Genomic DNA, 12,284 nt, shown 5'->3' with positions numbered 1-12,284 from the left:
TTTTCTTCCCCCTTCCATCCCTCTGCCCCTTGTTTTAAAAGTCCAGGCCAGTTCTTTTATTATCTCCTCCTGAAGCAAACATAATTAAGGAAGTAGGGTGTTCTGCCCAATGAGAGTGTAGCTTTTTTTCTTTGTCTTTTATCTTTTCACCTCATGATTTCATGGCTTACCATGAAACCTCTAAAGAGGTGTATTCATTCCTGTTGGATGTAGCCAATGAAAGATAGTTTTTTCTTCCTAAAACTCTACGTCCTGAGAGACTCTTCCAAAGGCTCACTCCTCAGGACATGCGTGGGACTGATGAACATAGCAGGTGTATGTGTCTCTAAGGACTTTGCTTTTGATATCCACAGGGCTTGTTTCACCGAACTCCCCATGCGTACCACTCAGTGGTGAACACCCAGCCAGCATTTCTTAGAGTTCAGTTGGTTAGGCCAGTTGTTTGATTTCTCAGCAAGTCAGATCTTTCAACATAGTACTAATCTTTCATACAAAAATGAAAGTAGATCTCATTCTGAATCATTAGAGCTTTCCACTCATGAAATTAATATTTCTTACTGCTATCACTGATGCCTCTTTTTTTTTCTCTCTCTCTAAGATTTTATTTATTTATTTGACAGAGAGAGACACAAGCAGGAGAGGGAGAAGCAGGCTTCCCACTGAGCAGGGAGCCTGATGTGGGGCTCCATCCCAGGACCCTGGGACCATGACCTGAGCCGAAGGCAGACGCTTAACGACTGAGGCACCCAGATGCCCCTGTCACTGATTACACTTGATGTTTCAGTAATATGAAATAGTTTGTCATTCCATTGAATTTCTCCAGGTATGGAGTCTTGTGAGTAAATTTTAGGATAGATTAGAAAAGACTCCGCAGTTTCTATATGAGGGCAATCTAAAATGAAGGGGTTTGTATGTTTTAGCTTTTTTGATATCAGTATATTTTTCTTAAAAGTTGTAAACAGGAGGGGCACCTGGGTGGTTTAGTTGGTTAAGTGTCTGCCTTAGTCTCAGGTCTTGATCCCAGGGTCCTGGGCTCAAGTGTTGGGCTCTCTGCTCAGTGGGGAGTCTGCTTCTCCCTCTCCCTCTGCCTGCCGCTCCCCCTGCTGTGCGCCCTCTCTCTCTCTCTCTTTCTCTCTAATAAATAAAATATTTTTTAAAAAGTTATAAACAAGAGAAAGACAAATTTTTGATTAAAAGTGGGTGTGGGAGGAAGAGCTTTCTTAGTTAAAGATCATGGCCCTATATCAAAGTTTTATTGGAAAAGAACAATGATTTTTTTTTTAAACATGATTCTTACATCTGCTTCATGCCTTCATATGTCTCTTCTCCATGGACTGTCTTTGCGTTCCAGACGTAACTACTGTCTTAAAGACAGGAAGCCGTAGATGTGTAGTGGACATCAGTGAGATGAGGCTAAAAATTGACTCATTTAATTGATTTATAAGCATTCAGCGTGTTAGAAAGTAGTTCCTTTCATTTGAGAATAGAAGCTTTTCCCAGCCATAGGCAAGTATACAATGTTACCCAGGAAAATTTTGCTTTCCCATAAAACAGAAAATGAAGTAATAGAAGCTTCCTGAGGCATTGAGAAATATGGTCTCCATTGCACTGGAGATAACACACTAATTGTCACAAAAGGTGTTGGTTATCATTTAAGGGGGTTATGTTGACATAATACATAATTTCAGCATCTGTTGTGCCTTGCTTTGGATTGTATTTCTAGACTAATGGCTAAACAGTGGAGCTGTTTAGACTTTTCTCATTAGAGTTCCTTGCCTCCTAGAAAATCTTGCATATAAAAGATTCAGTTGAGATGGGCATTTTGCATTTAACACTTCCGTTCTGAAACTAGTATTTTCTAAATGTCTTCCATGTGTTAAGTAATTTTATTTAATTCATAGAACAATCCTGCTGTATTACTATTCCTCTAACAAAGAAGGGAATTGAGAGAGGTTAGTTCATTTGTGCAAGGTTACACAGCTAGTAATAGTAGAGATTAGTTTCAGGTCTTTCTTAGTTTTCTCCTGGTTTGTCAATTAGTACAAGTCTTCTCATAGATCAATTTGATTGTAATGAGTAATGCCAAATGAATGACTGTTGGAAATGCTGTGGGAAACAGAGACAAGTTCATGTCACACCCAATCTTGCTTTTTTACTGGCTGCCCTTAAGCCTTCCTGTCTATCTGACTTGGCGAAGTAGCCAAGCATAAGACTCCACAGATGAACACTATAGTAGCCAGGTCATTGGCCTCCAACCCCACAGTGAAGTCCAAACAAACCAGGCTGTGTCATGTGGAAACTTTTTAACTAGACTAGAGGCAGGCCTAGAGTTGCCAAGGCTCTTCTTTCTTTTTTTGTTACAACCCAGCGGTTAAGATCACATCTTAGTGTGCCAGTGGTCTGTGGAAAAGCAAGAAAGACTGCTTCAGTTCTAAAGACCCCGCTGGTGTGGGCTAGCCTTAGCTGTGGGTGACTGTGGGCACCAGCCCTAGCCACCTGACCTTGCCAGGTTGGCAAGAGGCAAGAGGAGTATGGAATCTCAACAAGGAGAGTGGGCCTTCTGACACTTTGGATCAACACTTTGCCTTTGATCTTGACCAGTTGTAGGGAGCAGCATTGGTACAAGAAACTAAAGAGGAGTCTTAGAGCTGAAAAACAGTCAAAACTGCCAAATTATACCCTCCTCTTAAACAAGAATTGTTTCCTGTGAAGTGGCTATTTGAGAATGGGAGCTGTCTTCCCCTTTGGGAAAGAGGGATTTAAACAAAAGAGAAAATATAGCATTCACTTTCTCCTTTTCCCTAGGCAGTGTCCATGTTTAGGCGTAAAGGTCATATATTTACATGGGTATATCACTATAAATATTTAATATCTTCATAAAGCTAGTAAATTTTGTGGTAAAATTTCACTTTAAAAAAATTATCTTACCTACCTGACCAGTTTTCTCAAGTTTAATTTTCATAACTCAAGAGTGTTTGTATTTGTTTGGGTGATGATAAAAGGGCCCAGTGGTGAGAAGGGATGTGGAGTGGGGAAATGGGCGACGATTTTCTCTACGGTAACGAAAATTTATCTGTGTAGTAACTTTTTCCTTGAATGTGAATTAGAGGGGAGTTCATGCTTTGTGATAAATTTATGGTGAGCAGTAAGATAAAGGCCCATTTTACTGCCTTATTTTTCTTAATAAATCTTAATTACTTTCTCTCCATAAATTAAAGCATTTACCATGCTGTACCTTCATCATCAGATTGGTCTTATATATTATTAATTTCACAGAATAATTGCCATTTGGGCTTTTTGTAAAACATCACTTTGTGATCTTTGCTTTAATGCTCCAAAAGAATTGCTAACTGGATTTTTAGTGAGTACACGAGTCTAGTCATGTTACCTCAATTTTTAAAGGAGGTACTGATAACTATTGGACTGACTTTGGGGATCATAGCACCGTGGGCTCACCAGTTAGGAAGGGGAGAGCAACGTTATGAATAGTAGACTGTTTTGAAAGATAGTTTTATTTCTTTGAAGTACATCACAAAATTATTTCCTGGTATAGGTCCCAGAGGCTGACTTTAGTGAGTGGATTTATTTATAATTAGTAGAATTCCAGGGAATTCTAAGGAATATTATATTGACTTCATTAGATTATGGAATCTTCTTCATTCTGTTGACTTGCTTAGCAAATCCTTTCCTAATGGTCCGTGTAGACTTGGAGTTCATTCCAACCCAAGTTGAGTTATCACAAATGTCTCTTAGAAGACAGTAGCATTTCATAATTTTTGGCTCCCAGTATATGAAAAAGGAGTTCACAGAATTTTCAGTTTTATGTTGATTGGACTTGAGAGTGGCATGATTTTACTCATTAGCTATTATCAAAAGAAAAAGTCACAGAAGTGACTATACAAATGCATGTCTTTGCTGTGCAGTTGTGGCCTGCCTATCCCCCATATCACACTTCATCATTCCTCTGCTCTGCTGAGTATCAGAGGGGTGCACGCTACCCCCGTGTGCTTCTGTTCCTGGTGTCCCTGGCCAGCTGGCTCCCAGCTGGTTAGGCCCATGGGAGGCTCTGGTGAGAGACCAGAGATGAGAGGAAAGAAGCTATAAAATATTTCTCTCTTCCTCTCTGGCAACCCCTTTTGCCGTGGCTGGGTTTTGTCCCTGATTGCAGCTCCCGGGAGACAGGTCCGCTGTGTTTCCAGGGTCCTCTGGGTGCCCCATGCCCTGGCTCTGGGAACATTGCTTCTCTCCACCCCATCCCTCCAGCAAGGAGTAGCAGCAGCCTCCTGCTATTGAGAATCTCTTAAATTGCCTTAGTGTGCCCTCTGTGACATCTCAACTCTTCTGTCATTTGGGTAATAAAGTCTTTGTATCAAATTTGTTCTGTTTTACATTCTAAGAGTGGTTTCTTTTTCCAGACCACACATATTTTGTAAAACAATTTTGCTTTTATTTCATAGCTTGTAGTCTTTTGGATGTTGATAAAGGGAATGTTAAATTATTCATTACCTCTGTTAATGTTTAATCAGCTTGGTATTGCATTTAGGTGGTGGGGCAGAGGGGAATAAGATAAAATAACTTGACTGCCCTCAGGGAGCTCAGTTGGCTTGGGGAGACATGCTTTACTGGAGAAGAAGGAATACCTAGACCACACTAGTGGTGGGACATCCAGGTCTTTTACGGCTAAGGTCTTACTCAAGTGGATGAGAAGAAAAGGCATTACCAGCAGAAGCAGCAGTTTGTACAGAAGAAGCATGTCAGATGCAAGTTTGCATGAGGGTCTCTGGGGTCAGGCACAGTGGAAAAAGAGGAGGCTAGAAAGGTAGTCGGGGGCTAACTGATGAAGGACATAGAAGATTCCAGCAAACAATTGGACTTTATCCTCTCAGTTACGAGGAGTAGTGAAGAAGGATTTTAAGTAGGGGCATCGCGTGGACAGAGTTTACCCTTTAGAAAGGTCACTCTTAAATGGGCATGAAGGAGATCGTAGAGGACTAGAATGGAGGGAGAGAAACCTGGCCAGGTGGTCAGTGCAGAAGTCTCAGCTGGAGGGAAGGGTATATGAAAAGAGACCTGAGTTAAACCAGAGGATTGAGAGGAAGTGGGGAAAGTCAAGATATACTAGGAAAGTAAAATGTGTGTAGCCTGGTGCTTTTTTGGAGGGGGGTGGGAATGTGGTGGAAGTTGTCATAAATGATGGTCCATTGTACTCAGAGATTAGGAAATGCTTGCTTGGTTAGGCTAAGTAAGTCTTTAGAAGACTTTAGAAGACTGTTTCTCAAATTGGGTCAGTGTGTCCTTGGAGGTCTGATGCACATTTCTTCTACTTCTACTTTTCTTATCTTCTAATTAAAATAGAAGAGCCTTTTTGCTTATTTGAGAAATCATTTCATGGGTAGTTCTTACATCTAAGACTTTTGGAAGTTTGTGTCGATACAACATCCCCTGCTAATGGAGAAAACCTGTCAGTCCACTCAGTATCCAAAGTTCCACATGCCGGAGATGGTATTATTTTACAAATTGAGAACACAGTTGCCTGTTCTCTAGAAGCTCAACATCTGAAAACAAACCTATAGACACCATGGAGAAGGTGTTAAAAATAGTATCTGCCTTACATTATCTGCAATGGAATTTGGTCTGAGTTGCTGTTCCGGAGTTCTGGCCAGATATAGCTGTGTTGCTAGCTATCAGTAACATGCTTTATTCTTTGAAGATGTAAGGTAGAGTGTAGTCATTAAGAGCCTGAATTCCAGGGGTCTGACTTCCTGTCTCTGCCATTTATTTTATGGGTCACCTTGGCTAAATGACTTAATCTCTGTGATTCCCTTCATTATCTGTAAGATGAGGATTGTAGTAGTGTCTGCCCTAGGATTACTGCGAGGGTTAAATGGCAAATGTATGTGTTGTGCAAAGCACATCTCCTTTGCAATAAATACTTGCTGAGGATCATTCCTGAAGGCAGTGTGAAGCCTCCTTTAAGAGTGAAGACTCCATTGAGAAAGGTGTGCTATGGGAGTTCCAGGGATTGTGGCTTTCCTTCTGCATGAAAGCTCTTGTGGCTAACCCCGAGATCCTTTGTAGTCCCTTTCTGTTAATTACAAAGAAAATTCTGGAACACACTTTCTTTGAGACAGATTAAGTCTTTGAATCTTCAAGTTGACCTCTTTGATTTCATCATACATGATTGGTTTTTGCTTCAGGAAACTTCCAGAAACAAGTGTGAAGGCCACAGGTGGCAAGTAATACCTTTGAGGAGATTGAGACATCACTGCCTGTCTGAAACCTTGCCTTGATATCCATCACCTCCACCCTCATTTGAATCTAACACACATGAATTGAGCACCACTACTTTTCAGTTCTGTTTATGCTCTAGGGATATGGAAGGATGAGCAGACAGTTCCCATCCTCATGAAAATTAGTCTAATGGGAATATATGTAAATAAATTCAGTCCAGGGTAATACTAGCACAAATGGAAGTGTGTAGAAGATTAGAGGGGTACATAGGAAGAAGAATAAGGAAAGTTTCACAGGTTTGGTGACATCTCGGTAGATTTTGAATGGAATGAGAAGAGGGAGAGTCCACAGGTCAACATGATTTGTATAGGAGACAGACCATATGTGTTTGGGGGAAGGATTGTTAATATGAGATGAAATTGAAGATGGAGGTGGGAAGTGGATCATGTAAAAGCTTGGCCTTTGTCATGTGAGTGAGTATTGGGAGCCATTGATTGATTTTAAGCAACAGAATGCTGTAAGATTTGCATTTTTAGCAAAGTCTTCCTAGTATAAAAGGCAAACTTGAGAGGGAGCTAGATGTTGGCAGGTTCGTGTCTCCACTGCAGATTCATTGGTGGCAGTGACAGAGTCCCATTTACCTCTGTATCCCTAAAATATGGTACTTTATAGATACTTCAGAAGTTTTTCAGAATAGACAGCCCAAGTTGAATTTTCTAGTTCTACATCCTGTCCTCCGAACATGCTGACCTGGACCTCCATCTGTCATAAGCAGCTTGACTAAGATCATAATAAATTCTTTTTTCTTGGCATTCTTTTAACTGGCACTCTCTGTTTACTAGCCCCTCTGTGCGACTGTAGTGTGGTGTTGATTGATGCTTATAATTCTGACCCTGAAGTACTTCAAGTCTTCTAAATCATCAAAAAAAGATTAAAGTATATTCAGTATTGCTCTAATGTTTATGTGTTTTCCTGCCTTCTTATTCTTTGGAAATTGATGGTTTCTCAAGTGCCGGTGTCCTCCTGTGCATGCAGGCACAGTGGGAGTCTGGGATCGCTCACCACCCCTCACTCCCTTGCAGAGCCAGCGCAGGGAGTTTGTTAGCAACCTGTGTGCAGAAATTTGCAAACAAAACAAACCTGGGTTCTCTTCACACCTAGGAGAGGAGGAAGCAGGTTGGGCCCCCTGAGCTGCAGACCAGACAGAGATGAGCGAGTCAATGGTGGCTGGAAAATCAGTGGGAGTGAAAAAGCCAGACCTGGTACAGATGAGCCAGACAGGCAGTTTACAGCAAGCCCAAGCCTCGGCAGAGCCCAGGAGGAGCAGGGCCCCAGGCTGGGACTCCGGTTCCGTGTTCTTGTGGGCCTTGACCTGAATCGGCAGGCTGGGAGCTGGCAGCGTTTTCTGCCAGCTAGCTTTGTTTGTATTGTGGTAACAACTGCTTGGTAAAACACCAAACATTAGCAAGTGAAAACATCAATAATTAGAGCATCCTATTCCCCGCCCCCCCCCCCCCCGACACACATACATTTCTTCGCGAGAACCATTATTACTGTAGAGCTGACAATACTACTTGGCGCAGAATAAAGAGGTCCAGATAGAAGCTATGAGAAGGCTCCATTTTATAGTCGGATTTCTGAAGAGAAGGCGTGTGATGATGTTACCAGGAGGGAGATTTGCTGTTTGGGGTGTCTTCAGGGGGTTGTATATTGCAGTAAGTAGACATGCCTCCTACATTTTGTTGTATGGATTTGTTTTCAAAGTCTGTGTTTGATCAGCAAGCTGTGCTTGTGTTGGAGGGGGGTGGCGCACTCATTATTCCAGCTTGAAGGGCTGGTCCCTAAGCCACTGGGATTCTGTTTATCACCCACTAGGCAAGGACATGTGTGTGTTTTGGAGTTAACTTGACTATTTGCCATCTCTGTGATTGGGACGAGTCTCTTGGTATCTCTGGGTCTTAGTTTTTTCTTTTCCTGAAATTTCGAGACCATACAAATTCCTTCCCTACAGGATTGCTGTGAGGCTGGAATAAAATGGTGGCTGTGGAAAGCCCTACACAAATAAGATTATACCAAATACACTAAAGAATGTTACAAATATTCTAATAAAGAATAGAAGTGTGTTTCATTAGCAAGCAGAGTGGGGAGAATGCGCTAGTTATTTCTTTCTTACTATGGAGTAGATGTTCTGGCTGTTACTTTCTGCGCTCCTCAAGGTAGATACTAAATGCTTACTTCAGAGGTGAGCAAACTGAGCCTTCTGTTCATACAGCCATACTTACACATAGGAGAACCCGTCTGACTCCAGAACTTTGAATGCTTTCTCCTTATCTCCAGTTGTCAGCTTTATTCTAGACCCCACATCCCTACCCCCAAAGTTCTTAAAAGCTGTTCACCTCCTTTTGGATTGGGAAGTTTGCTAGTCATTTCTTGGTCATTCACTCCTGAAAGTGGGGGAGGGTGGGACCCAGAAAGAACCTTTGGGCTCTGGGAGCCCCTGGAGAGACCGGTGGTACAGGAAGAGTCAGGGTATAGGGCACGCTTGGTGTGCACCTCTCGAGTTCTCCAGGCCTGGACTGAAAGCAAGGGGGCGGGCGGGCCACATTTCCCAGCCCTTTAGGAAATAGCGTTTTTTTTTTTTCCCAGAATTTCCAGAAGTTCATTCTTTCTCTGCTGAAGTGTTTTCCACCCTCACTGAGGTGGCTCCATGAGCTGCCTCTTGGACCCTCCTCTTAGGAACCCGTGCTGCCTCTGTATTCTGACCAGCTCCTTGTTCTGCAAACGGGGAATGAGATTAAGTGGATTCCCCGTACTCACCACTCTGCTGAGCTTTGCCGGGCCCCTCCCTGTTCACTTTGATGCCCGGTACCGGGGAAAAGGATCTCCGATGTGGCAGTTCATTAAATACCCTGCAGGACCCTCCACTGCATGCATTTTCCTTTCTTATATAAAGTTTTCCCACTTCCAGACAGACAAGACTCTGCTTGTGAACTGGAGCTGCCCACACAAGAGAACCAGAGATAATGCCTGTCGAAGGGCCAAACTGAATATTCAGGGAGGATGTCAGTGTGTGGGAGAAGCATTTGTTCGGCCTGGATCTGAGACGAGCCGTGTGTCGTGCTTCCATAGGTTCTCAACAGGAGGTGCGTAGAAGCGGCCGTGATGACAGGCCTGGCACTGAACTGCCGCATCAACAAGAAGTCCTTGTTTGACAGGAAGCACTACTTCTATGCAGACCTCCCTGTAAGTATGCTTGGCAGTCCGCCCTCTGTACGTTCTCAGAGCTTGGGGTGGGGGGAAGGGGGGGCTTGACGTGAGGGAGGGGGGCCGTGGCTCTCGTGTTTGCAGTCGGAGCTCTGTCCGAGTCAGTGGGAGGTTCTGCCTGGCCCTGATGAAGGCAGGTGCCCCCTGATGTTTACTAGATTGGATGCAGTTGTCCTGATTGCTGACTCCTTGCTTAGCCTCATGCTTCTGCTGGCTCCCTCATAATTGAACAGGGAGTAGAAGCCCATGTTCTCAGGCTCGGCCTGGCCGTGGTGTTCGGTGCTAATTGCCTGTGAGGTCAAGTCCAACTCCGAGGCTGATGCAACAGTAAATGCAGCTCCGTAGACAGAGTGGTGGCTCCCCTCTTCTAAGTTGAAGTTGCCAATAATAGGACTGCCCCCTCTAGGGACATTTCTGTCATCTCACAAGGAGCAAGTAAGTGGACAATAAGAAGCAGAAACATGAACCAGAAGTCTCGACTAACAACAGTAATTGGCTGTAAATTGGCAGTAAATGCAATATTAACCTGTTTTTTGCCTTCAAATTATAAAGTTTCTCCTTTAGGAAAGTCCAGGATGAACTAAAGCCAGGCTTTCATAATGTTGAACTGAACCAAGACTGTAATGGCGAGTGGGTTTTCCCAAAATAATACTTCATTTGATCTTAGCCTCTGATAGTAAGCACACCCTTTCTTCAGATCTAGGAGAATGATAGTGGTGATACCGCTTCACCTTATTCTCCTTGAACGGAGGCTGAGGGTGACCTGGTGGTCTTCAGTGGGTGAGGACAGAAGTGGAATTAAATTTAAAAATGCAGCCGAATGTTATTTCTCCAATTGCTTGCTGCTGCTTTTTCCCCTGGCTGCCAGCCTTTAGCAAATTCTGTTGCTTGGTAGGATGAAGGAAATGAAGCTGCGTTTTTTCCGGCCTTTAAGAGTGATAATTCGTTTGGTGAAGGTGGGAGACAGCGTTCTGCAACTAAAATGAGATGTTTTCATTCTCAGTGGCTTTCTGGTCTCTCTGGCCCAGGTGGCTCAGATAACCAGAGTAAGTGTTGCCGAATCTTAACATGGAACACACTTAGACTAACACAGTATTTGTTGTTTATCTGAATAAAAAGTTCATTCAAATTTGGACAGGACTGAGCATCCTGTATTTCATTCAGCAACCCGATTCAGAGTTCAGTTTTTACAGACTGAGACTTGCTCTTTCAGTACAGAGAATGAGTTGGTCTAACGCAGTGGTTCTCAAAGTGTGGCCCCTCAGATCGGCATCTCCTGGGAACCGGTTAGAAATGAAAGTCTCAGGTGCTGCCCCAGACCTGCAGAATCAGAAACTCTTCAGGTGCAGCCCCGCAGATGATTCCCATGCAGGGAAAGTTTGAAAAATGCTGACCTGGTGGCTAAAAGCACAGACTCTGGAGCCTGACCATCCATGTTCAGATCCTGGCATGGATACCTACTAGCCCTGTCGCCCTTAACCCCTTCCGTGCCACTCATCTCCCTCCTAGGGTTGCCATGCCTTGAGGACTAAACGGTGTGAAGAACTCAGCACAGTAACTGGGACTCCACGGGCACTGCCTCTGAGTCCTCCAGTTCCCCGTATTGCCCTCCCATCTCTTTACGGGGTGTGGACGCGTGTGGGCCTTCGAAAGTCATTATTCCTCTACTCCAGAGACGTGAGGGAGCCCTGGCCACATCCGTCAGTACTTTCGCAGTTCGAGTTTTCTGTTAGCGGAGTGTGAGTGTCAGAGCACTTCCTAGCGAGGGAAACGGGGGAAGCTGTCAGGTCAGGAGGGCAGCTGGCGTGACTGGTTAACTTAAAGAGCAGGAACAAAACAGGCTTCAACGTGCTAGCAACTGCTGTCTGCCATGCTGAGAGTAGACAGCGGAATGCTTAGCCAGCACTTCCTAATAAGGAGGGTCTGTCAAGAGCCCAGTAATCAGATGCAGGGTTTAGGCTAATGAGCTAAGTGGAAACAATAAATTCTTCTCTTAGAGGCCTCTGACAGTGAGATTATTGTTATTCCCCAAAATGGTACTTTGGTAGGGAAGATGGGGTTCGTGGTGTGTATTGCATCATTACTGGGGGTCGGGGAGGTGCAGGGAAAGTAAGGGAGGAGGGAGAGGAGAAGCCAGAAGAGGCCAGGCTAAGTTACGGCTACAGTGCATAAACTAATTTTCTTTTCCTTTTTGTTGTGTTGTGTTTTTAAGTAAGCCTATGGTTTTGTGACATAAAAAGAAATTAGTAAAATGGATTCCAGCTTCTATTTATGGCCTCATGACGGTGTAACGTAACGCATGTTGTGTGCAGGCGGGCTACCAGATTACCCAGCAGAGGCTCCCGATTGCTGTGAATGGGAGCTTAGCGTACAGTGTGTGTGTGGGGAAGAAGCCGAGTCGGGTGATCACCAAGACTGTGAGGATCAAGCAGATCCAGCTGGAGCAAGACAGTGGCAAAAGCCTCCATGATGAGCTGCGGTCTCAGACGCTCATCGATTTGAACAGGGCAGGTAGGCTTGGAGATTGTCTCTCACCTTTCCTTCCTTCCCCTCTAGATTTCTCCCAAGCCAAACCCAGGAGTTTGAAAGCCCCAGATCAAGTATCAGTGCTGATCTTGACACAGCTGACTAGAGAACACAGCCTGTACGGTGATCCCCATCGGGCTTGCTAACAGCCCACCCGGATGGGTGTGGTGATGTGATGTGATGTGATGAATGTAGCCGCCCAGTCACAGACCCAGGAGCTTGATACCTCAGGCAAACGTTGAAAGAACCCAGGTTAAAAATAA

The 12,284-nt window shown here is 44.0% G+C and overlaps 1 protein-coding gene across 2 annotated transcripts in view; it reads left to right on the top strand.

Moving 5' to 3' along the window:
* Positions 1–12,284, top strand: part of GATB (glutamyl-tRNA amidotransferase subunit B) — a 102,335-nt gene that overhangs the window by 28,112 nt on the left and 61,939 nt on the right. For both annotated transcript variants that reach the window (XM_032332516.1, XM_032332515.1), the window contains exons 3-4: positions 9,361–9,474; positions 11,808–12,006. In XM_032332516.1, the coding sequence (XP_032188407.1) occupies positions 9,361–9,474; positions 11,808–12,006 (313 nt within the window). The remainder of the gene's footprint in view (positions 1–9,360; positions 9,475–11,807; positions 12,007–12,284) is intronic.

The sequence above is a fragment of the Mustela erminea genome, chromosome 2 (genome assembly GCF_009829155.1).
Source record: "Mustela erminea isolate mMusErm1 chromosome 2, mMusErm1.Pri, whole genome shotgun sequence".
Classification (NCBI taxonomy): Eukaryota; Metazoa; Chordata; class Mammalia; order Carnivora; family Mustelidae; genus Mustela; species Mustela erminea.
The sequence above is the reverse complement of the archived record's forward strand: the minus strand, read 5'-3'. Positions and strand labels throughout refer to the sequence as shown.